The following is a 24,897-nucleotide window of genomic DNA, read 5'->3' on the forward strand; positions in this document are numbered from 1 at the left end:
TATAATAATATTGATTGTTAGTGAAACACTTGCTAGCGTTGATGTTTTGAACATTTAATCAACATTTACACATTTGCTTTAGACTGTATATGTCAGTGAACGACTGTCTCGTCTCAGTATCTGGGGAAAGGTTCTTAGACAAAGAGAAATTCTACATTTTATATCCAACTATGATTCACCTGGCTCTTTAATTTCAAATACTGTGACATCTACTAATAAACTACTTACATGTGTTTTATTCTTGCAACCTCTGCATTCAAATGTCTGATTCCTTAGGTTAGCAATAGAAATAAGTCCACAGAAGTTACACACATGCACTCTGTATGGATCTGATGCTTCAAATAGCCTCTCTCTTAAAAACTGAGCCGCTCCATGAGCAATCTGACAATCACGCTCCATTTCACCAAAACGTAAACCTCCATCCCTGCAAATAATTTATTTGATGGTTAGCTGGTTTAAATACAATAAATTTTATAAAGTGGTAGTCCCATCAGTTATTTTACTGTAAACAAACTTATTTTCATGAGCGATTTATTTATGCAAGAAGAAAAATAATGTGAATATAAATCCTTGTGAAAATTTAAAACTTGAATATCATTAGGTAAATTTGATCATCGTGGAATTAAATAGCAGTGAATTAGGATAGAGAGGGCTAAACGTGAAATAAAGTAGCTGCGAAAACAAGTTGGTTTACAGCAACTATAGTAACTAATTACTGCATAAAATTTGAAATAATATCAGCAACATATAAAATATCTAGAGATTAAATGTGTAAATCATAAAAAATTCTACAAACATAGATACTGTGAAATTATCAATTTACACAAATGCGAGTTTGATTATTATGATTTCATTATATGCTACATACAAATTATCAACTTTTATAATCAATCAAGGTTGGTTTTTTTTTGGTGTTCCTTATCATTTTTGCCAATGTTTTATCTGAATGAATTTGATACAAAGGTGTATGTCTATATGAGTGATGATTTATAATCCTACATTGAGTAAAGGCATGTGAATATAGTTAGGGCTATTCCATTAAAATGTATATTGGTTGGTAGGAAGGGACTTTCAAAATATTCCTACAACCAAGAACCATTGTTAGATAATTTTGCATATAAATGGTAATAGAAACATACTGAAAAAAAGACCCATTACCAAGATACAATAACTGAACTTCCCTCCCTACCCTCCCACATACATTTTAATGGAATAGCTCTTGTACAAACAAGTGTCGTTAACCGTGCTGGTATAAATATTGATTTTGTTATCAGTAAATTAAAAGCTAACTAAATATTACTAGTATGTTATATGTATATACATATTCATGGATCTACAATCTGTCGATACCTGTAACTTGGCATGTTTTTCTCTGGCTGTTTATGACGTCTTTACACTAAATCCATTGGATGTTGGATGTTTACGGATTGATAGTTTAGTCTTAGTTGCATGATTTTTTTATAAGTTGTTAGTGGCTTTGAACTAGCTGTTAGATAACTGTGAGTACTCTCAGATCTGTTAATTGTGTCTTTTTGTGTCGGGATGTATAAGTACCGGGCCACGTCCACTTGTATTTTTGTCCATCTGATGAGTTAAGCCTTTTTCAACTGATTTTTATAGTTCGTTCTTATGATGTACTGCTATACCACTGTCCCAGGTTAGGGGAGGGTTGGGATCCCACTTACATGTTTAACTCTGCCACATTGTTTATGTATGTGCCTGTCCCAAGTCAGGAGCCTGTAATTCAGTGGTTGTCGTTTGTTTATGTGTTATATATTTGTTTTTCGTTCTTTTTTTACATAAATAAGGCCGTTAGTTTTCTCGTTTGAATTGTTTTACATTATCTTATCGGGGCCTTTTATAGCCCACTATGTGGTATGGGCTTTGCTCATTGTTGAAGGCCGTACAGTGACCTATAGTTGTTAATGTCTGTGTCATTTTGGTCTTTTGTGGATAGTTGTCTCATTGGCAATCATACCACATCTTCTTTTTTATATCGTTCTGTCAATATCAGTACACCGACTGTCATTATAAACCAACCTAGCTCTTCCTTCCATAGGTTGTCTGTTAAGTATCTGTAATGGTCCTCTAGCTCGAGAATGGATCTTGTCGTCCACCATATGTTTCAATCTCTGATAGTAGGTTGGTCCCAAGAAAATCTGGGAATTTAGCTTACGACCTGTGAAACCATTATACATCACCTACGAAGTGTAAATGTTTGTTTTATTACAAATATAGTATTTTAACAAATGGCATTGCTTTTTAAAACAAAATAACTGAAATTACTTATAATCTACATTCATTTTGTAGATGTCCTAATAAGTCTTATTAAATGAATCAAATTAAATCTGACAGATAGTTCAAAATTTATTCAAGTATCTTTTGCTTTAAACTAAAGGTTAGCACTTTAATAGTTTTTATTTTATGAATATAAAACACTCTTGAATCTTAGGTTATTCACTTCTTTCTAAATGCATTTATTGCCTATTGGTATGTTCAATAGACCACTTTCGAGTTCATCCGTCACCGGAAAAAACTCGTCAATTATACGCGCCTTTATGACGTCATTTACCAGATAGAGGGGGTCGCCTGTATCCCTGCACTATTTACGTTCATCAAGTGTCTTGGTGATCGTCATTGTGCAGGATAAACTAGAAATAATGGTTGTTCTGTAGGTACTTAATGACAATTCCCTAATGACATCAATGCTGATTGTCAATTTTGAGAATTCAATTTGTCGTATAATTCGTACAATATAGAATTATAGTTTTCCAACCACTCGCTCAACATTGGAATGGAAGTGACGACGCCCCTAAACGCACAAATGACGTTCACTAAAACCAGAGTTTTTGAGGGAAATGCATCGAACTCGAAAGTTGTCTATTGTCTGTAGTAATACATACAAGAAGTGTGTTGTATATTATGAAGCTATCACTTAATTTGATGCTTAAACATTTTTAATTGTTACTTTACCTCATTTCCTCTGAGATGGTATCCATACTGATGTAGGAGGTTAGATATCTTCTGTACATTGACAGCATCATTAAATGGTGTAGCATCACCAATCTCTCCCTTGTTAGCAGCCACTTTACCTTGGACACACTCAATTAAATGGCCAATGGTCATTCTACTGGGAATAGCATGAGGATTGATAATAATATCTGGTGTTATTCCTTCACATGTGAATGGCATGTCCTGAAATATAATAGATGCTTTATCTTGTGCCAGTGAAAATGGCTCTTTCATGACAACAGCCTCTTATCTATATAAAGATAAGGAGGTTGTTTTGTTATTTTTTTTTTAATGTCTGTTAATATAATACATTTGTCATATTAAGTTAAGGACATAATTAAGAAACAATGTAACAGCTAAAGATAAAATATCTTATATGATCAGGAGTTGAGCTGTCAAATTGTCCTTTGGAAAATCCAGTTAAAAATACATATTTTGGATAAACTGTTTTCTATTTGAATAGGAGCTTAGGGCCTTTTTGAACTTGAAGTGAAGGTTTTTGCTTCATTTGACATTGAGATGAAGAAAAGCAATAAAAAACACAGTTCCTTTGTGATTGGATCTTTTGTGAAGGCAAAGTGATTTTGTGTAAAGAATTGATACACCACATCCTTTCTTTTTCATAACCTGAATGTCAATATTTATTTATTTATCTAATCTAAACCAATAAACCTACCTCCTGCCTGTATGTTATACCACATGTTCCTTTCTGTCCGTGACGACTAGCAAACTTATCTCCAATCTGTGGTGTCTTTACTGTTCTCACTCTGATCTTACAGAACTTATAACCTTCTTGGTTTAATGTGACCATCACCTGTGTGGAAAAATTGCAGTTTCAACTTTTTCATATTCTAAATTATGTTTTAAACCAGATGCTCCGCAGGGCGTAGCTTTATACGACCGCAGAGGTTGAACCCTGAACGGTTGGGGCAAGTATGGACACAACATTCAAGCTGGATTCAGCTCTAAATTTGGATTGTGATTAAATAGTTGACACAGCATAGGTTTCTGACACAGAATGAATGTGTTCTAATGAACTTAAAATTTTTGTTTTCTCTTAGAGCAATTCACTATGCTGTTGAATATTAATCCTCTCAAAACAAGAATGTGTCCTCAGTACACGAATGCCCCACTCGCACTATCATTTTCCATGTTCAGTGGACCGTGAAATTGGGGTAAAAACTCTAATTTGGCATTAAAATTAGAAAGATCATATCATAGGGGACATGTGTACTAAGTTTGAAGTCGATTGGACTTAAACTTCATCAAAAACTACCTTGACCAAAAACTTTAACCTGAAGCGGGACAGACGGACGGACGAACGGACGGACGAACGAACGGACAGACGGACGCACAGACCAGAAAACATAATGCCCCTCTACTATCGTAGGTGGGGCATTAAAATGTTTGAAGAAATTTTTTTTTTTATTTATGAAATTTCAAATGAGAAAAATTGAACCCAATTTTTTTAATCACATCCCCCTTTCCCTTATTCCAAAACTAATCTCAATTAAAATTTCTAATGGAGTTTGCAACAATAACTACTCATTTAAATACATCATAAAATATTAAGATGTAAAAAAAACTGCTTGTTATCACTGAATGTTATTTATTATAATTTATCAGTTGGTAGTAAAAAGTGAATATACATTGTATATTGTATATAACAAAGATTTAAGTTGATTCTGGACAAAGAAAGATAACTCCAATTAAAAAAAAATCTTGCTATTGCACAATATTTTGCAATTAGATATTTCTTGCTTACTATTCTGGACAAAGAAAGATAACTCTAATTAAAAAAAAATTTGCTATTTCACAATATTGTGCAATTAGATATTTCTTGCCATTGCGCAATACTGTGCAATTGAAAAGACTTGCTATTGCACAACACTTAATATAATAATTTTAGATCCTGATTTGGACCAACTTGAAAACTGGGCCCATAATAAAAAATCTAAGTACATTTTTGGATTCAGCATATCAAAGAACCCCAAGATTTCAATTTTTGTTGAAATCAGACTAAGTTTAATTTTGGACCCTTTGGACTTTAGTGTAGACCAATTTGAAAACAGGACCAAAAATGAAGAATCTACATACACAGTTAGATTTGGTATATCAAAGAACCCCATTTATTCAATTTTTGATGAAATCAAACAAAGTTTAATTTTGGACCCCGATTTGGACCAACTTGAAAACTGGGCCAATAATCAAGAATCTAAGTACATTTTTAGATTCAGCATATCAAAGAACCTAACTGATTCATTTTTTGTCAAAATCAAACTAAGTTTAATTTTGGGCCCTTTGGACCTTAATGTAGACCAATTTGAAAACGGGACCAAAAGTTAAGAATCTACATACACAGTCATGACAGTTAGATTCGGCATATCAAAGAACCCCAATTATTCAATTTTGATGAAATCAAACAAAGTTTAATTTTGGACCCTTTGGGCCCCTTATTCTGTTGGGACCAAAACTCCCAAAATCAATACCAACCTTCCTTTTATGGTCATAAACCTTGTGTTTAAATTTCATAGATTTCTATTTACTTATACTAACATTATGGTGCGAAAACCAAGAAAAATGCTTATTTGGGTCCCTTTTTGGCCCCTAATTCCTAAACTGTTGGGACCTAAACTCCCAAAATCAATACCAACCTTCCTTTTGTAGTCATTAACATTGTGTTTAAATTTCATTGATTTCTATTTACTTAAACTAAAGTTATTGTGCGAAAACCAAGAATAATGCTTATTTGGGCCCTTTTTTGGCCCCTAATTCCTAAACTGTTGAAACCAAAACTCCCAAAATCAATCCCAACCGTTCTTTTGTGGTCATAAACCTTGTGTCAAAATTTCATAGATTTCTATTAACTTAAACTAAAGTTATAGTGTGAAAACCAAGAAAATGCTTATTTGGGCCCTTTTTGGCCCCTAATTCCTAAAATGTTGGGACCAAAACTCCCAAAATCAATACCAACCTTCCTTTTGTGGTCATAAACCTTGTGTTAAAATTTCATAGATTTCCATTCACTTTTACTAAAGTTAGAGTGCGAAAACTAAAAGTATTCGGACGCCGGACGACGACGACGACGACGCCGACGCCAACGTGATAGCAATATACGACGAAAAAATTTTCAAATTTTGCGGCCGTATAAAAATCTAAGTACATTTTTGGATTCAGCATATCAAAGAACCCCAAGATTTCAATTTTTGTTAAAATCAGACTAAGTTTAATTTTGGACCCTTTGGACTTTAGTGTAGACCAATTTGAAAACAGGACCAAAAATGAAGAATCTTCATACACAGTTAGATTTGGTATATCAAAGAACCCCATTTATTCAATTTTTGATGAAATCAAACAAAGTTTAATTTTGGACCCCGATTTGGACCAACTTGAAAACTGGGCCAATAATCAAGAATCTAAGTACATTTTTAGATTCAGCATATCAAAGAACCTAACTGATTCATTTTTTGTCAAAATCAAACCAAGTTTAATTTTGGACCCTTTGGACCTTAATGTAGACCAATTTGAAAACAGGACCAAAAGTTAAGAATCGACATACACAGTCATGACAGTTAGATTCGGCATATCAAAGAACCCCAATTATTCAATTTTGATGAAATCAAACAAAGTTTAATTTTGGACCCTTTGGGCCCCTTATTATGTTGGGACCAAAATTCCCAAAATCAATACCAACCTTCCTTTTATGGTCATAAACCTTGTGTTTAAATTTCATAGATTTCTATTTACTGATACTAACATTATGGTGCGAAAACCAAGAAAAATGCTTATTTGGGTCCCTTTTTGGCCCCTAATTCCTAAACTGTTGGGACCTAAACTCCCAAAATCAATACCAACCTTCCTTTTGTAGTCATTAACATTGTGTTTAAATTTCATTGATTTCTATTTACTTAAACTAAAGTTATTGTGCGAAAACCAAGAATAATGCTTATTTGGGCCCTTTTTTGGCCCCTAATTCCTAAACTGTTGAAACAAAAACTCCCAAAATCAATCCCAACCGTTCTTTTGTGGTCATAAACCTTGTGTCAAAATTTCATAGATTTCTATTAACTTAAACTAAAGTTATAGTGCGAAAACCAAGAAAATGCTTATTTGGGCCCTTTTTGGCCCCTAATTCCTAAAATGTTGGGACCAAAACTCCCAAAATCGATACCAACCTTCCTTTTGTGGTCATAAACCTTGTGTTAAAATTTCATAGATTTCCATTCACTTTTACTAAAGTTAGAGTGCGAAACGACGACGACGACGACGACGACGACGCCAACGTGATAGCAATATACGACGAAAATGTTTTCAAATTTTGCGGTCGTATAAAAAGCAAAATTGAAATTGTTTCTTTAACATGACATTTTTTTAAGATGAAACTTTATATATGATAAGATTTGAATGTTTCAATCAGCATTTACTTAAAAAATGTGTACCAATAAATGGTATAGGTTTGGTTTAATCATTGTTGAAGGCTCCTTGGTGACCTATAGTTGTTAATTTCTATTTCATTTGGACTCTTGTGGAGAGTTGTCTCATTGGTAATCTTACCACATATTCTCATTTTAAATAGGGACTGTTTTCAATCACATACAAGTTATAAGCTGTTTATGTGTTTTAACATATAAAAATTAGAATACCGTAATCAGGCTTATATAGTTCCCAATGGTACATAGTCCGCACCTCCTTTCCCCCCCCCATGAAATTTTTGGTAAAAATATTTTTTGTAACTGTTAGAAAAGGTTCAATGAAACTCTAGTAATTTCAAATTGTGTGTGGTCGTATGTGGTATATTTTTTTAAACCTATTTTCCATCATCAAACAGAAGCTGAAACTGCTTGTAAATGATTAAAAAACCTAACACAATTGTTAAAATAAGTTTAAATCACACAAAAAACAATTTAGAAACTTGTGTTTGTTTAAACCGGAAGTTTGAAAGGCATGTGAATAAAAAAAGAGAAAAAATGGTGAAAGTTGAAATCCATACATACTAGATATCAATATAATACGACTTTGAAAGTAAAACAGTTTCATCCTGATGTAAAATAGTGTTAAATATATTTATCGCTATTTTGTACATTTTTCCTTTTATCTTTTTTTGTGATAATTTTTCATATCATGCTACTAGATTGAGATGGAATTGTTGCTAGAAACTAAAGAGGCACGTGGCTAATGAAATTGATAACGTCAGCATAGGTAAAAAAGCGATAAACAGATTATCATTGGTCATCTCAACTCGATTGTTTTTCTCACTTTTGCCGTACCAACTCAAGCGAGAAAATCAATCTCGTTGAGATGATCAACGATAATCTATAACTTTGAAGGGTTTTAAGCTAATAAATAACATATCAGTCAGTATGAAACACGAAAACGGAACGTATAATAACTGATTACGTTTTGTAATTTACACATTGCAGGCGGATTTACGGTTGGGTTTTTTCATTTTTTTTGTACAGTTTCATTCAAGCAGATACCAGTTTATTTTATAAGCAATGATTTGAAAAGAAACAAGAAATTTGTTATGGAGCATTTAATTTTTAAATTTATCAATATTAATTTGATATTGAATAATAATAACTTATTAATATGGATTAGGTAAAATTATTTGCTTATTGTACTCTATAGTCCCCACCCCTGCAGGCAGGTTCAATTTTGGAGAATAAAACCACGGACTATACAAGCCTTTAAATGGTAACAAGAAGGTTATGCTAAATCTATATGGAGATTAGGACATGATGAAGAAACATTTCTACATCCAGCAACGTATCTCCATTATTTAATGTTGTCCATGAAGCAGACTTCCCTGCTAAGTAAGGGTAAACACTGACAGATCTTCAATGGACATCTTTTCTACAGTACACATCTTTTCAATATTTATTTTCATATGAAATAAGACTGAACACAATGATTACCTGGTCAATAATTCCAGTCTCACTTCTTCTCATAAACACACTGGCATCTCTCTTGGTAAATTTCTTTGCTGTTCCTTCAAGCTGAAATGTACAAAAACAAACATTATTGTCATGATTGTAAATCAGTTTAAAGCTGAAAACTTTAACTTATACTTTTTTACATGTATAAATGACAGAATTATAATTTTTCCACATCACCACTCTAATAAAGATATTTATTCACCAGTGAAAGTTTTTCAAATATAAAATTTAGATGTTTACTTAGGGTAGATAAATATTTAAGGCAACAGGTTTTTAAAATGGAAGAATCTGTCCTCTCATGGTTAAATCTAAAATGTTCAGTTCAAAGCTCCAAAAATGTGGAGATAAACACAAGAAAACATTAATTAAAATAACATTTTTTACAGATTAAATAATCATTAATCCGGTTATTTTACAGGTACCAAGTCAGGAATATGACAGTTGATATTTATTTGTTTGATGTGTTTGAGCTTTTGATTTTGCCATATGATTAGAAACTTTCCATTTTGATTTTTACTTGGAGTTCAGTATATTTGGGATTTTCCTTTTTGTTATTACCTCATCTTCACTAGCTGGCATGGTCAGTGTTTTACCGATCAATACATCATCACCGGAAACTCTCACTCCAGGGGAGATAATCCCATCTTCATCAAGTTTGTCATATATTGCTGGTCTCATACCTGTAGAAAAATGTAATTAATGTAAAAGCATCCTGCATGACTTCAGGTGATTTTTTTCTTTTCAAGTTACAACTTTAAGTAAATTGATAAATGTTTTTTTTTTATTTATCTTTACATTTAGAAGTACAATAATTAAGGTACCATTTCCAACCAAAGATACTTTTAAATTTGATGTATTACAATGTTGAAACTTTGTACTTAAAGTTTATAATTTTCCCTTATTAGGTACATGTTTATCAGCTACAAGCTACGAAAGGACTTCTTGTCACTGAATCCAAATATTAAAAACAGCCTCCAAGTATTTGATCATACAATTAAACCCATTTTTTTGTATAGTTCGGAAATTTGGGGCTTTTTAATCCCTTCAAATTTTTTTTTAACTCCTATATATATATATACAAATATATGAAAACTGTTGTTTCTTTTTTGTGGTTGTAACTGTGTATACTGTATAATTGTTTATACTGTATTGTTTATCATATTTGTAAAAATAATATTATAAGGATATTATATTCTGTTCCTTGTGAGCCCATTTGATGGAAATAAAGCATCTTCTTCTTCTATAAGGGATCATCCATAATTGTCAACCATTTTCCAAAGTGTACAAAACGTACACTTGGGGGGAGGGGGTTAAAAAATCAACATTTTTACCGTACGCTTTTTTTTTATTTCCAGAATTTATTTCGTTTCCGTAGGGAAGGTCGATGTATAAAATCGAGAATTGGCTTGGGTGTGTTTCACTTCTTATTTCTTCTTTATTATTTTTCACTTGATGATATTTATTTCGATATTATAATTCTCCTCAATCCGGATTGAACGATTAAAAGATCAAATCATATGAAAACTAAATCTTTCAAAAATGTAAACTTGTAAAAAATTTTAAACAAAAAGTTTGCAAGCATTTCTCAGTACCCCCGATTGTCAATTTTACCTGCTTTATTATAAATCGTTATCGTTTCACTCTGTTTAATAAACAAAACTGATGGAAACACTAAATTCTTTGAATGTTTTGATTTTGACAAGACGCCATTTTGTGAAAAGATTTTAAACTGGTCCTTCGATTAATTTCCTTGTTCTCGACTCCTAGGAGTAGAGTCGAGATTAAGAATTGAACGATGGACAGATAGTGCGTGAATTTTTCTTGCGTCCTGATTGGAAGATATTACGAGACATGAATAATAAGACAATCCAAACCAAGTTAATGTCCTTCAATCCCGTAGAGTATCGGATTTGTCCTCTCTCTTTTAGCAACTAGATTTTACACAGGCAACCTTCTTATCTATAAATAGTCTAATCTTCTGGAGTAAACAACAACATTAAACGATAATAATTCATAGCGTGTGACCTCACGTGTGTGGTAAAATTTGCTGATTGATGCACGTGGCTATTCTAGTAAATGAATTAATCTACAAAGCGAGAGCACTTTTCATTTTCATCAGCTAAGAGTCGAATAGCCTTTTTGAAGGCTAACGCTTGTAATGTACTCCAAAACAGTAAACCAATAAAACGGAAGTAAACTTATTTTTCTTAGTATAAGCCTCCTTTAATTACGATCACTTCCATATGAAGTTTAACCTTAACCTTAAAAATTATTTCAATATATGTACACGTTACAGTATATATACATAAACGATAATAGTGCCATGAATGGCATATTTACAGGGACCTTTTAAATAGAAATACAGGCAGGAAATTAAAAAACTTAAAATTTTTTAAAGCATTACACTTTTATTGATTGCTGTCTTGAGCTCTGATTCAATCAACAACTGTCAGTCCATACTTAACCAATGCAATATAACCATGCATTTCCCTTTTTTTGATTCTTAGCATAGTTTATCATCACGGTGCCCTTTTGTTAATCTTTTGCATGCTCTACATGTAGGTGCCCTTTTTCATTGGAGTTCCCACTGTGTGATAGGGGAAACACTAATCTTTGAACTCTTTATTCTAACAAAACACAAGCATCACAGATAGATGTCATCAAATAAAACAGTCAGATATGTTTTAGTTTATTTTCAATGCAAATTTCTATATTAAACTAAAATATAATAAACAGGATCTTCTTTTTATTAAGAATGATTGATTCCTCTCTTGAAATCTGAAAATGGTTGATGTACACTTTTTGAGGGAGGGTGGGGGATCTGAAAAAGTGTACGTTTTGTACACTTTGGAAAATGGTTGACAATTATGGATGACCCCTAAGGCCATATTAACAGTAAATACATCAAATAAACTTTTGAATCGAACATATATAAAAAAGAAGATGTGGTATGATTGCCAATGAGACAACTGTCCACAAGAGACCAAAATGACACAGACATTAACAACTATAGGTCACAGTATGGCCTTCAACAATGAGCAAAGCCAATACCATCTATTTTGTATGTAATTTTGATAGTATTAACCCTTAGACTGCTGCATTCATTTCTATTGTACTTTAGTGTATTGCTGAATAAAATTTTAATCACTGATGAAATAAACATGTTCACTTACAATTGCTGTATCTTTGTAAATATTGAAAATTCATCAATAAAAGTTATATAAAAAAGTATTGTTAGATTCTGTATTTTTTATTTATTTTATTTTTGTGTGAGTCTCGGGTCATTTTTTACCTGTACAGGTGCAAATAGAGGTAAACAAAGGAAACTTATTTTTTTCATGTTTTATTAACGAATCCATCAATGTAAAAGTATCCATGACTTAAGAATTAAACCAATTTAGTTAAAAATCTCTTTTAAGAACTAGTTCCATTGTGATTATCAGAAAAAAAAGTTTCTTCTCGGACCAACAGCCTTTTTTATGCAAATATTTTCCGGTATTTTCCTCCGACTTTCACTGCGCCGACTTTTACTTTCATGTACAAATATATTTATACGACAAGTTCATTGTTATAGCTTTCATCAATAAATAATCTTGACAAACTTAAAGTTCCAATCTGTCTATGTCAGTCAATATTGATTCACATTTGAAAGGCGAAATAATAAACATCGTAAATCCTGTTTCATGTCATCCATTTTGAACAAGGTCTGGGAATCCCCGTGTTTCTCGCTTTAAAAGTCTTCTGTTCGCAGTTTTGATAGAATGTTTCTATTTCCATCTATTATATCTTCTGTTCTCGTCCAAATCCGTTTAATCGGCTGCCGCTGTTAAATCGTTATCATTGAAATACTTCTGAATGTGTTGGCCATTTCTCCAAATAATATCCGCCATTTTGTCACTTTTTTCATCAAAAATTTTCACTTTCGGTTTTATCGCTTATAACTGATTTAAAGTCAAGAGACACTCGAAAGAACGCAGATTTTTAACCAATCAGAATCCATACAAGTCAAAACTGCCGCAATCTCATGAATATTGACTCCGCCCATTCCATGGTAACTGTGTAAACAAACGAGTTACGGAAAACGACTATAGTCGCGCGTAGCAGTAGCGGACTGCTTTATCGGAACGACAATAGTCGCACGTAGCAGTCTAAGGGTTAAGCATTTTTTCAAAAAAGCTGCACTTTAACATGCAAACATTGCATAGTTTGAAAGTCGATAGACCATATATGACTATGAGGAGTTTAAATTTAGGATACTTATGTTAAAATGGAACAGTCCTAACTGTTTCCATCAAAGGGATAGAGAAAACAAACATACCTTGAACATTCTCTCGAGTTGGTTTTTCAAAAATTTCCTCTTGGTCCAAACCTTTTTTAGCTTCAGAATCTTTGTAAGAACGGAAGAAGAAAGACCTATAATATAATTGATTAAATTAAGTCTTTAAAAATAGTGAAATAAGAAAAATTCTATACCAAATCTATTTATATGTTTATGCACTCAAAAACTGGAATTTTTTTTGGGAATTTGTATACTGTGGATTCATTAATAATCGTAGCATACTAATTTTCATGTAAACCACAAATTTAAATGTTGAACGAATTACAAATTTTCTGCAGACTTTGCCAAAACAATGAAATTAAATATCCATGATAATTGGTACCCACGAAAATAAATTGCACAGTAAAAGTGTATACTTGTATTTGAAATCCCTACAAATACTTCACTTATCCTATCTAAAATAGATTCCATATGTACATGATGTTTGAACAGATTTATATGTATAAGATATATTTATTTCAAACCACACTTACCTGAAATATCCTCTATCGATGGCAGAATTATTTAAGATGACAGAATCTTCCTGATTGTATCCTGTGTATGACGCAATGGCTACTACAGAGTTAATACCTGGAAATAATTCAAAATGTGAATAAAAAGCAATATAGTTTACTTGTATGGTATCATACTAAATATTTCCATAATATTTGAAGAAAAATGTGTCAGCTTGACTTCATTTTTGCAAGCAATCAGGCTTAAGCTATTGGATTGAATGTAGATGTTAAAACGCATACTTTTGATAAATTCTAGTTCAGTTGAAGAATAATCTAAGGGAAGTCACTCCAATTCAACTTTTGAAAGATTCTTCACAAGTTGTTCTGGTGTCAATGAAAATTTTCAAGACAAAAAACACATACAACATTCCATTTTTTTTAGGTGTCAGGTAGCGTTTGAATCCAGGTTTATAGATAAAGCAAAGTCAATAAGCATTCTTAAGTTTCTTTGAGGAATTTCTAGTGTATTTGTTTGGTTATAAATGTGTCTTTGAAAATGAAACATGTTAAAAGGCAAAAGCTGGACAATTTTTGTACACTTTCAAGAAATAAATAATTAACCCAGTTTCATAAACACAAGCCACTTAAAAAATTAATAACTTATAAACCTAAGGTTTGTTTTTACTTTTTATACATCCTCTTTTTTTTACTGTGAGGATATCCTTAATGTGACTTACCCGCTGGCAATTCTCTGAATCTGAGATACTCCATAGATCTGGTAGTGACTAGAGGTTTCTGTGGGTACAGGAGACCATGGGCCAAGGTGTCCATTCTGACATGGAAGTTAGTGATATATACTCCCATAGCTTGCTTACCCATAGCACTTTGGTAAGTATTACGGGGAGACTAAAATAAAAATCAAAATTATGTAAACAAGTTTTGTTTATTTTAATTTGAAAATGTGCGTTGTAAATGGAATATACAACAGTCATGACAGTAGTTATTACAAAATAAGAAACATGGTTTTTTGAAAATAATTGTAAAATACAATTTTTGTCTTAAAAATCTTTAAAACTCCAATTGTTGTACTGTGAAACTGTGTTTTACTGCTTGCAGATGAGTAATTCAGCTGGTAGAAGTTACATCATTTGACAATTTTAAAGAATAACTGATATAGAAACTACTTACTTGGAAACGAAATGTAAAAGCATGAAAAAATATCAAATTCAATAATATTCTTTCTAATTTCCTTTGTAGCTAAAAAATTTATTCTCAATTATTATGCACTCTGATAAATTAAGATTAACAAGGAAAGCAATATGTTCGACATGACAATCTAATTGAAATACAGAACCAATGAAAAGTTTACCTTTCAAAGATCTGTTATATCATTTGTATATATTTGGAAGTGAAAATTTATTGGTCGATGTGATAATTATGAATTCAGAGAGTAGAAATGACCATTGTCAGGTTCTTGTAAGCAAAGCGCAGAAAAAGATTTTGTATGTCGATCAGATTGACAGTTTGTTCTATCTTACCTGATTGTGATCAGGGAATGGAATAATAGAAGCACAGACACCAAGAATCATAGCTGGATGAATTTCACAATGCGTATATGTAGAACAATATTGTCCCTCTTCTTTCTCCGTCAGATCATCAGGGGTCATGGCCAACATGATAGACTCCTCCTCCAGGGGATCAATGTATTCCACTACACCACTAGCAACCAGATCTTGCCAACTGTAGTTATTGTATTCTTTCTGTTTTAATTGTTTGATATGACTGTTTTTTAACAAAAGTTTCTGATTTTCAACAATAAGTAATGGACGACAGATTCTTCCTGCGTCTGTGTAGATTCTGATTTCTCTGTCCTGAATATCTCGAATCATGGACACCTAAAAAATACAATTTACATTAGTAAGCTATAAAATCAATAATTATATACAATTAAACTTATACAATTCCTCATTATTCTTATTTACTAGAAATTTTCATGTTTTAGATTTTAAACAAATACAAGGCTATGAACAATCATTTCCCCTTTCTGAATTTAGAATGTCAATTTTAAGAAGGTAAATAAGTCAATCAACTAACTCACTTCTTGCTGTTAAATGAACTCAGGTAAAGTTTATTGAAAATATAATTATAAAATACAAATTAATTTATTTATTATTTCCCCTGCATTAGTTTTGATAAGGGAAGCAACTCTATTTTCAAATTAGTTAGTCATCATAAAATAGATTTTTATTTCTCTATACTCTCAATTATTGTGTAGCTGTTATGGTATGAACTTACACATTTTATAACCTTACCTATTTGTGCCATGAAAAAACATGAAATGCTAAAGTAAATGAAATACTGTCAGTGGGAATGCAGTGAATTTCCATTTTATATTTGACAATTTTTCTGTTTACTTTTTTTTTATTTGTAAAAATTGATTTTCCATACCACTTCTTGCCTGAAAACCTGATAATTACTTTAAAAAATATTTGTTGAATAATTTATCCAAGACCATACCTCAGATACTATGATGTCCATTTCTCTTCTGAGTTTTCTTAATGTGCTCATCAACTGTTCTGGATCTCTGTGTATACCAACCCAACAACCATTTACAAATATCTTTGTAGCACTAAAACACAATCAAAATCATTCAGGACAACTATCATTTCCATAGACTTGATATATGGGTTCTTTTTGAAAGATGAAACAACATAAGACACTATTTTTAATGCATCAAATAGCCATAACGGCAAATGATATTTGATTTCATGCTGAGTTTCTACAAATGATGAGCTGAGAACTATCATTCACATAAACTTCATAATTAATGTAAACACTGAATTATCTAAGGTGTTAATGATGAGAAAACTTAAAAATCTTAATTTATTTGCACTCAACGTCAAACTGTTATAAACTATCAAAGAATCTTACTCCTGTATGGCTGATGGAGCCACCTCTTCCAGATTCTCCATACTCCATTCTTCCAAGAACTCCAATATGGGTGATGGCTGTGATCCCACAGAAATATATGCCATCAAGGCTAAATTCTTCACCAAACCTACAGCAGCTCCCTGTATAATACATTTATAGTTTAGTATACAAGAGGATAATTGTGTACAAAATCATATACATTTTAATTTTCATTATTTCATCATTCATTACCTCATTATTTAATCGCAAGAGTCACAGCTGAATGTTTATCGTTATCCCATACAAATCAGTTACTGTTAACCAGTAAATTTTTGTAGAGGCAACTATATGCTATACATATCAATTTTTTTTTAAATATTCATCTAACAGTAAACTTTCATTCAATTCCAGTATCTACAGTATATGATTCACCATATATTTGAAATTTTCATCATTTTGATGTGCATGATCACCTTTTCATTTTAGTTGTATGCTACAATGAGAATTTTTGTTTTACAGTAAAGGAAATTATTTAAAATGTTACCTCTGGAGTTTCAGCAGGACATATCATACCCCACTGTGTGTTGTGTAACTGTCGAGGACGAGCCAATTTACCATCTCTACCAATTGGAGAATTCAGACGTCGTAAATGAGACAAGGTGGAGGCAAAGGTCAATCTGTTCAACACCTATTATTCAATCAACAAAAAAGTATTAAAAATAGATCATTTTAAAATACAACACAATTTTTCATATCAGACTTATAAAAGTCTTATAACAGTGATTCATGTGTATTTTTTCTCTAAAACATTTTACTTTTCATTGAAAAATCTTCAGCCATTATACACACTTTTAATGAGTTTTATTATGCTGTAAACATTTAAAAATTGGTAAAAACATCAGAATGTGGTAAAATTGACAAACACGGCTACCCACAAAGAGAATATGATGTTGCTATACCTGTGATACTCCAGCTCTGGCTTGATGAGCCTTTTTCTGGTCTCCCCAGTTCCCTGTAGCCAGAGAGTATTTAAGACCATCTGTAATAATTCTGGTTTTAATGGCAAGTTCCAAATTAAAATCTTTTCCTCGGTCAATAAACTTTTGTGCATACATCCTGACCTCTTTCATCAGGTTACGAAACAATCTACAAGAAAAGGTTTTAAATATCAATTACGGCAGCATATTTCAATGTTACTTAATAAACTGTCTTCCATTGAATGCTGTTTTATTCAGCATGAAATTGAAAGATAGTAATGCATGTCAAAAATTGTTCCTTTTTCTTTTAAAGCAATTTGATTAGAGCGACATATTTTTTTCAATGAGCAAATATTTGTTTATGAAATTATCTTCTTACCCTCTAAACAAGAAAGCTAATAATGGTCCAGCCAGATCCAGACGTTTGTTACCATAGTGATCTCTGTCATCAACTTCTCTCCGTCCAATGGCAGCTAATAACAGTCTGTGAACCATGTACCTTTTAAAGATAGGAATCAATATGTTTAATTTCAAGTTTCTGCATGTTGTTTTACATACTAAACTTTTGCTATTAATCTAATTCAGTACTTTTTATAATAACAGCATCAAAATTCTAATCAGACTTGCACAACTGTCATGTAAGGAAGTGACCTCATTTTAACCCTTAGACTGCTGCATTGATTTCTATTGTACTTTTGTGTAATGCTGAGTAAAATTTTAATCACTGATGATATAAACATGTTCACTTACAATTGCTGTATCTTTGTAAATATTGTATATTCATCAATAAAAGTTATATAAAAAAGTATTGTTAGATTCTGTATTTTTAATTTATTTTATTTTTGTGTGAGTCTCTGGTCATGTTTTTACCTGTACAGGTGCGAAAATAGGTAAACAAAGGTAAACTTATTTTTTCATGTTTTATTAAACGATCCATCAATGTAAAACTATCCATGACTTCAGAATTGAACCAATATAGTTTAAAATCTCTTTTAAGAACTAAGTTCCATTGTGATTATCAAAAAATAAAAGTTTCTTCTCAGACCAACGGCCTTTTTTATGCAAATATTTTCCGGTATTTTCCTCCAACTTTCACTGCGCCGACTTTTACTTCCATGTACAAATATATTTACACGACAAGTTCATTTTTAAAGCTTTCATCAATATATAATCTTGACAAACTTAAAGTTCGGGTCTATCGATGTTAGTCAATATTGATTCACATTTGAAAGGCGAAATGATAAACATCGCAAATCCTGTTTCATGTCATCCATTTTGAACAATGTCTGGGAATCCCCGTAATTCTCGCTTTAAAAGTCTTCTGTTTGCAGTTTTGATAGAATACTTCCATTTCTGTCTATTATATCTTCGGTTCTCTTCCAAATCCTTTTAATCGTCCGCCGCTGTTAAATCGTTATCATTGAAATACTTCTGAACGTGTTGGCCATTTCTCCAAACAATGTCCGCCATTTTGTCACTTTTTTCATCAAAAATTTTCACTTTCGGTTTATCGCTTATACCTGATTAAAAGTCAAGAGACACTCGAAAGAACGCAGATTTTAAGCCAATCAGAATCCATACAAGTCGAAACTGCCGCAATCTCATGAATATTGACTCCGCCCATTCCATGGTAACTGTGTAAACAAACGAGTACGGAAAACGACTATAGTCGCGAGTAGCAGTAGCGGACTGTCTTATCGGAACGACAATAGTCGCGCGTAGCAGTCTAAGGGTTAATTAACATATTTTACTGGATTTTAATCAAATATCTTTTAATTACAAAATATCCTGATTTCAAGTTATCCTTTCATCCAAAAGAAAAGCATGCACCTGTTGTATTTTTTGTCAGCATGTCACTACAAAAGATTGAAATCAAATTGATGGAGAGTAAAAATTCAGTTGTATAAATTATCAAAGATACTTTGTCAATTTTCATATAGTTTAACATTTGTATATTTATACCCCAAAAAGTAAGCTTTCTTTGTTTCACAATAATCACTGACACCAACATGGGGTAACATTTCTTTCTGTAGAATTTCTCTAGCATATTTGATACGCTTTTCTTTGGTCACACCAGGGCGAGCTCCACGAGCACCAATAAAATTCAGAGCCACATTCTGTTCTTGTATAACAAAAGCTTCATCTAAAGAGGGTTTTACCTAAAAATATAAGCATATGTTATGACAAAACAAATTAATTGTAAAATACCAAATGTTATGACACAAAACAAATGAATTGTAAAATACCATATGTTATGACAAAGTAAATGAATTGTAAAATACCATATGTTATGACAAAACAAATGAATTGTAAAATACCAAATGTTATGACACAAAACAAATGAATTGTAAAATACCATATGTTATGACAAAGTAAATGAATTGTAAAATACCATATGTTATGACAAAACAAATGAATTGTAAAATACCAAATGTTATGACACAAAACAAATGAATTGTAAAATACCATATGTTATGACAAAGTAAATGAATTGTAAAATACCATATGTTATGACAAAACAAATGAATTGTAAAATACCATATGTTATGACAAAACAAATGAATTGTAAAATACCAAATGTTATGACACAAAACAAATTAATTGTAAAATACCAAATGTTATGACACAAAACAAATGAATTGTAAAATACCATATGTTATGACAAAGTAAATGAATTGTAAAATACCATATGTTATGACAAAACAAATGAATTGTAAAATACCATATGTTATGACAAAACAAATGAATTGTAAAATACCATATGTTATGACAAAGTAAATGAATTGTAAAATACCATATGTTATGACAAAACAAATGAATTGTAAAATACCATATGTTATGACAAAACAAATGAATTGTAAAATACCAAATGTTATGACACAAAACAAATTAATTGTAAAATACCAAATGTTATGACACAAAACAAATGAATTGTAAAATACCATATGTTATGACAAAGTAAATGAATTGTAAAATACCATATGTTATGACAAAACAAATGAATTGTAAAATACCATATGTTATGACAAAGTAAATGAATTGTAAAATACCATATGTTATGACAAAACAAATGAATTGTAAAATACCAAATGTTATGACACAAAACAAATTAATTGTAAAATACCATGTGTTATGACAAAACAAATGAATTGTAAAATACCAAATGTTATGACAAAACAAATGAATTGTAAAATACCATATGTTATGACAAAACAAATGAATTGTAAAATACCATATGTTATGACAAAGTAAATGAATTGTAAAATACCATATGTTATGACAAAACAAATGAATTGTAAAATACCAAATGTTATGACCAAACAAATGAATTGTAAAATACCATATGTTATGACAAAGTAAATGAATTGTAAAATACCATATGTTATGACAAAACAAATGAATTGTAAAATACCATATGTTATGACAAAACAAATGAATTGTAAAATACCATATGTTATGACAAAACAAATGAATTGTAAAATACCATATGTTATGACAAAGTAAATGAATTGTAAAATACCATATGTTATGACAAAACAAATGAATTGTAAAATACCATATGTTATGACAAAACAAATGAATTGTAAAATACCATATGTTATGACAAAACAAATGAATTGTAAAATACCATATGTTATGACAAAGTAAATGAATTGTAAAATACCATATGTTATGACAAAACAAATGAATTGTAAAATACCATATGTTATGACAAAACAAATGAATTGTAAAATACCATATGTTATGACAAAACAAATGAATTGTAAAATACCATATGTTATGACAAAGTAAATGAATTGTAAAATACCATATGTTATGACAAAACAAATGAATTGTAAAATACCATATGTTATGACAAAACAAATGAATTGTAAAATACCATATGTTATGACAAAACAAATGAATTGTAAAATACCATATGTTATGACAAAGTAAATGAATTGTAAAATACCATATGTTATGACAAAACAAATTAATTGTAAAATACCATATGTTATGACAAAACAAATGAATTGTAAAATACCAAATGTTATGACACAAAACAAATTAATTGTAAAATACCATGTGTTATGACAAAACAAATGAATTGTAAAATACCAAATGTTATGACAAAACAAATGAATTGTAAAATACCATATGTTATGACAAAACAAATGAATTGTAAAATATACCCCTGAAACAAGTCTCAGACAATCAGTTCTCTTCTATTCCATTTTTCAAACTAATTTGAGAAGTTATGTGGATTCATACATGTAAGTATAAATTTGCAGGATACCAATTTCATGGATTTTATGTGCATACAGCTGAACCAAGTAATTTAAATGCTCAACAAATACAAATTTTGTATAGACTTGTATGCAGAATTCGGCAAAACTGAAAAATCAAATATTTACAAAAAACTAAAGGTTTCTTCATATCAAATACATGTAAATTGGACAAGATAAATTATTCAATTGCTATTATTTGTTTCTGAATACATATGACACCAGATGATAACTAACAAGAATGTGTCCTCAGTACACGAATGCCCCACTCGCACTATCATTTTCCATGTTCAGTGGACCGTGAAATTGGGGTAAAAACTCTAATTTGGCATTAAAATTAGAAAGATCATATCATAGGGGACATGTGTACTAAGTTTGAAGTCGATTGGACTTAAACTTCATCAAAAACTACCTTGACCAAAAACTTTAACCTGAAGCGGGACAGACGGACGGACGAACGAACGGACAGACAGACGGACGGACGAACGGACAGACGGACGGATGCACAGACCAGAAAACATAATGCCCCTCTACTATCGTAGGTGGGACATAACAAAATAAATTTGTTGAAAAGAATCTATTTTCACAAATTCTATGTTTAAACATGTGTCTTTACGGCTCTAGATCAGGGTCAGCGATGTACACACATATCAGTGCGTTAACATACTTCAACTGACTATTTTAAAGGCTATGTGAACATATGTGCTAACAGGCTAGTAAACCCATGTATGCACTTACCATTTCCATCATTTCTGGATCATCAAAGTCATATATGATATGTTCTAGGATATCTCTATCTGATACGAAGCCTAAGGCTCTGAATACAATGATGATAGGTATCTCTTGTTTAATGTATGGTAGAATTCCAATGATTCTTTGTCCTATAGCACTCTTCTTGGCTCCCTGGAATGACATGTAAAATATCAAATTAAATGACACAAACTCAATGAAAATACTGCATTTATACCTACAAATCAAAATATATATACATTTATGTTAAGAGTATGAAATCATAGACAAATTATATTCATTAGAAATATATAAGATTGTTCTAAACTTTTGCCCTATTATTGTCATTGCTAAACAGTTCTTCAAGGCTATAAAATTTGAGCTCGGGTCAAGACCATGTCCTCCCTTTATCTTGTTTTCTTCAATTCTTGTTATCTAAAGATAGATCATACTATTTTATCTAATACTACTCAAGTAAACTGAATATTCTGAAAGATTTGTCAGACTTCTAAAATTAAATAATGAAAGGTCTGGAATTGAAATTGAAATATTTCTTTCTAGAATCAACATATTTCTGTTTACAAACTTGCTCTTCATTAGAGGAGTAAACAGAGTGTAAGGGAAGCAACTTTTACTCATTAATCTTACTGCATTTCACAGTGTATATCACAAGTCTAGACAAAAATGTATGATACAAAATATTGGATATAATTTGAATAATAATTCAATATAAACTTACACCACCACCTCTAGCCATCATGTTAACCCACAATGTACTGGTTGGTCTTGAAGAATGTTCTAAACAAGAACGAATCTCAGTTTTATATGCATATTTGGAGTCTTTCTGCTGGAACACATATACTGAAATAGAAATAGCATCAAAATGAATACATGTTCTGCTAAATATGAGATATCACAGCCTCACAGGATGACAAAACAAGTTCTTTCAACTAAATGAGTTTAATGAAAAACATTACAAGCACTACCAAGACATCAATTGCAATACGTTTAGATACTTGAAGTTGAATCTTCACATTTAGATTTTTTTTACAAAGAATCTGTTAAAACTAAAATCCTAAATTCCAACTGAACAGTATGAAAGTTTTCTTAGATCCATTAAAGATAAAACATCTCTATTTTTGTTCTTGAGAAAACTAATAAATGTACTTGCAATATTTAGAAAAATCATTTACATTGACATTTTTTTAAGTTTTATTTATTTACCTGTATTGGTAGCCATTTTCTCCTGAGCAATGAGCACTTTCTCTGATCCATTAATGATGAAATACCCTCCAGGATCAAGAGGACATTCATTTAACTCAGTCAAATCACGATCAGTCAATGCGTTCAACAGACAGTAGGTTGATCTCAACATAATGGGAATCTTGCCAATGAAAGTTTTCTGATGTTGTGTCTCTACTGGATTCTCATGTTCCTTGACAACTGTTTTAGTAATATCAACATACAAAGGGGCTGAGTACCTATAAGATATACATAAACAAAGATTTTTAATACAGAATACATGAGAGTTTTCCCGCAGCGTCTTAATTGGCCCCTGTCCCTTACTACTTGATCCCGCAGCGTGGTAATTTTCACATTTTCATTATAAATGTTGGTTAAAATTGTCAAGTTGCTGATCACCGCTGAGAGGTCGGTCAGTGTCAGTCTTCATGATGAACTGTTAAATCTACAGGCACGGAGCTCAACTTTTGAAAATTTTGAGTTAAATTCTTTTGGCCTGTAGATATGACTTTTACAGGCCAGAGAGCAATTTTACAAGCCTGGGCTGCCAGGGCTGCCACTCAGCGTGAAGACTGCAGTGTTACGCAATATCTGATAATATAGTTTTACCTGAGCAACGCTTATCTCAGCCTTATCAGACTATGTTATCATGTAATAGCGTAAATCTCAATGATCATCGAGAAGATAGATATTTTCAGAAGAAAATTAAAAAAATTAAAAACTTTAGTGCAGAAATTGAAGAAATAGATCGCAAATACATTGTATGTAAGCATCGTGTGCGTGATTACTTGACCATTTATATAACGAATTTTTTCATTGGTCAAGAAGAAGAATCTATTTAAACACGACCAATCAACGTGTTCAATACACGTGATAGATTTGAATACACATTGCTAAAGATATTTACTATGAAAATTATGAATGAGAGTATTTGTAGTTGAAAAAATTAAAATAAACTTTGATTAAAGATAACGAGAAGTGCTTTATTTTAATTGAAAGTGAAAAATGTTGCTTGCAAGGTAAATTTGTTTCAAACTGTCATATTTTTGGAAA

The 24,897-nt window shown here is 31.4% G+C and overlaps 2 protein-coding genes across 2 annotated transcripts in view; one reads left to right on the top strand and one right to left on the bottom strand.

Moving 5' to 3' along the window:
- The window catches only part of LOC139520256 (myosin regulatory light chain A, smooth adductor muscle-like), a 396,856-nt gene that overhangs the window by 183,404 nt on the left and 188,555 nt on the right, over positions 1–24,897 (top strand). The gene's annotated exons all lie outside the window — the stretch shown is intronic.
- LOC139520251 (DNA-directed RNA polymerase II subunit RPB2) overlaps positions 1–24,897 on the bottom strand; it is a 34,628-nt gene that overhangs the window by 2,008 nt on the left and 7,723 nt on the right. The window contains exons 4-22 of the mRNA XM_071312739.1: positions 23,827–24,083; positions 23,342–23,463; positions 22,612–22,776; positions 19,571–19,767; positions 17,988–18,107; positions 17,591–17,777; positions 17,176–17,319; positions 16,653–16,792; positions 16,239–16,350; positions 15,260–15,616; positions 14,459–14,627; positions 13,761–13,857; positions 13,267–13,361; positions 9,507–9,628; positions 8,928–9,008; positions 3,689–3,826; positions 2,974–3,195; positions 2,041–2,201; positions 229–424 (exon numbers count right to left, since the gene is read on the bottom strand). Of these exons, the coding sequence (XP_071168840.1) occupies positions 229–424; positions 2,041–2,201; positions 2,974–3,195; positions 3,689–3,826; positions 8,928–9,008; positions 9,507–9,628; positions 13,267–13,361; positions 13,761–13,857; positions 14,459–14,627; positions 15,260–15,616; positions 16,239–16,350; positions 16,653–16,792; positions 17,176–17,319; positions 17,591–17,777; positions 17,988–18,107; positions 19,571–19,767; positions 22,612–22,776; positions 23,342–23,463; positions 23,827–24,083 (3,082 nt within the window). The remainder of the gene's footprint in view (positions 1–228; positions 425–2,040; positions 2,202–2,973; positions 3,196–3,688; positions 3,827–8,927; positions 9,009–9,506; positions 9,629–13,266; positions 13,362–13,760; positions 13,858–14,458; positions 14,628–15,259; positions 15,617–16,238; positions 16,351–16,652; positions 16,793–17,175; positions 17,320–17,590; positions 17,778–17,987; positions 18,108–19,570; positions 19,768–22,611; positions 22,777–23,341; positions 23,464–23,826; positions 24,084–24,897) is intronic.

Source organism: Mytilus edulis, chromosome 4 (genome assembly GCF_963676685.1).
Source record: "Mytilus edulis chromosome 4, xbMytEdul2.2, whole genome shotgun sequence".
Classification (NCBI taxonomy): Eukaryota; Metazoa; Mollusca; class Bivalvia; order Mytilida; family Mytilidae; genus Mytilus; species Mytilus edulis.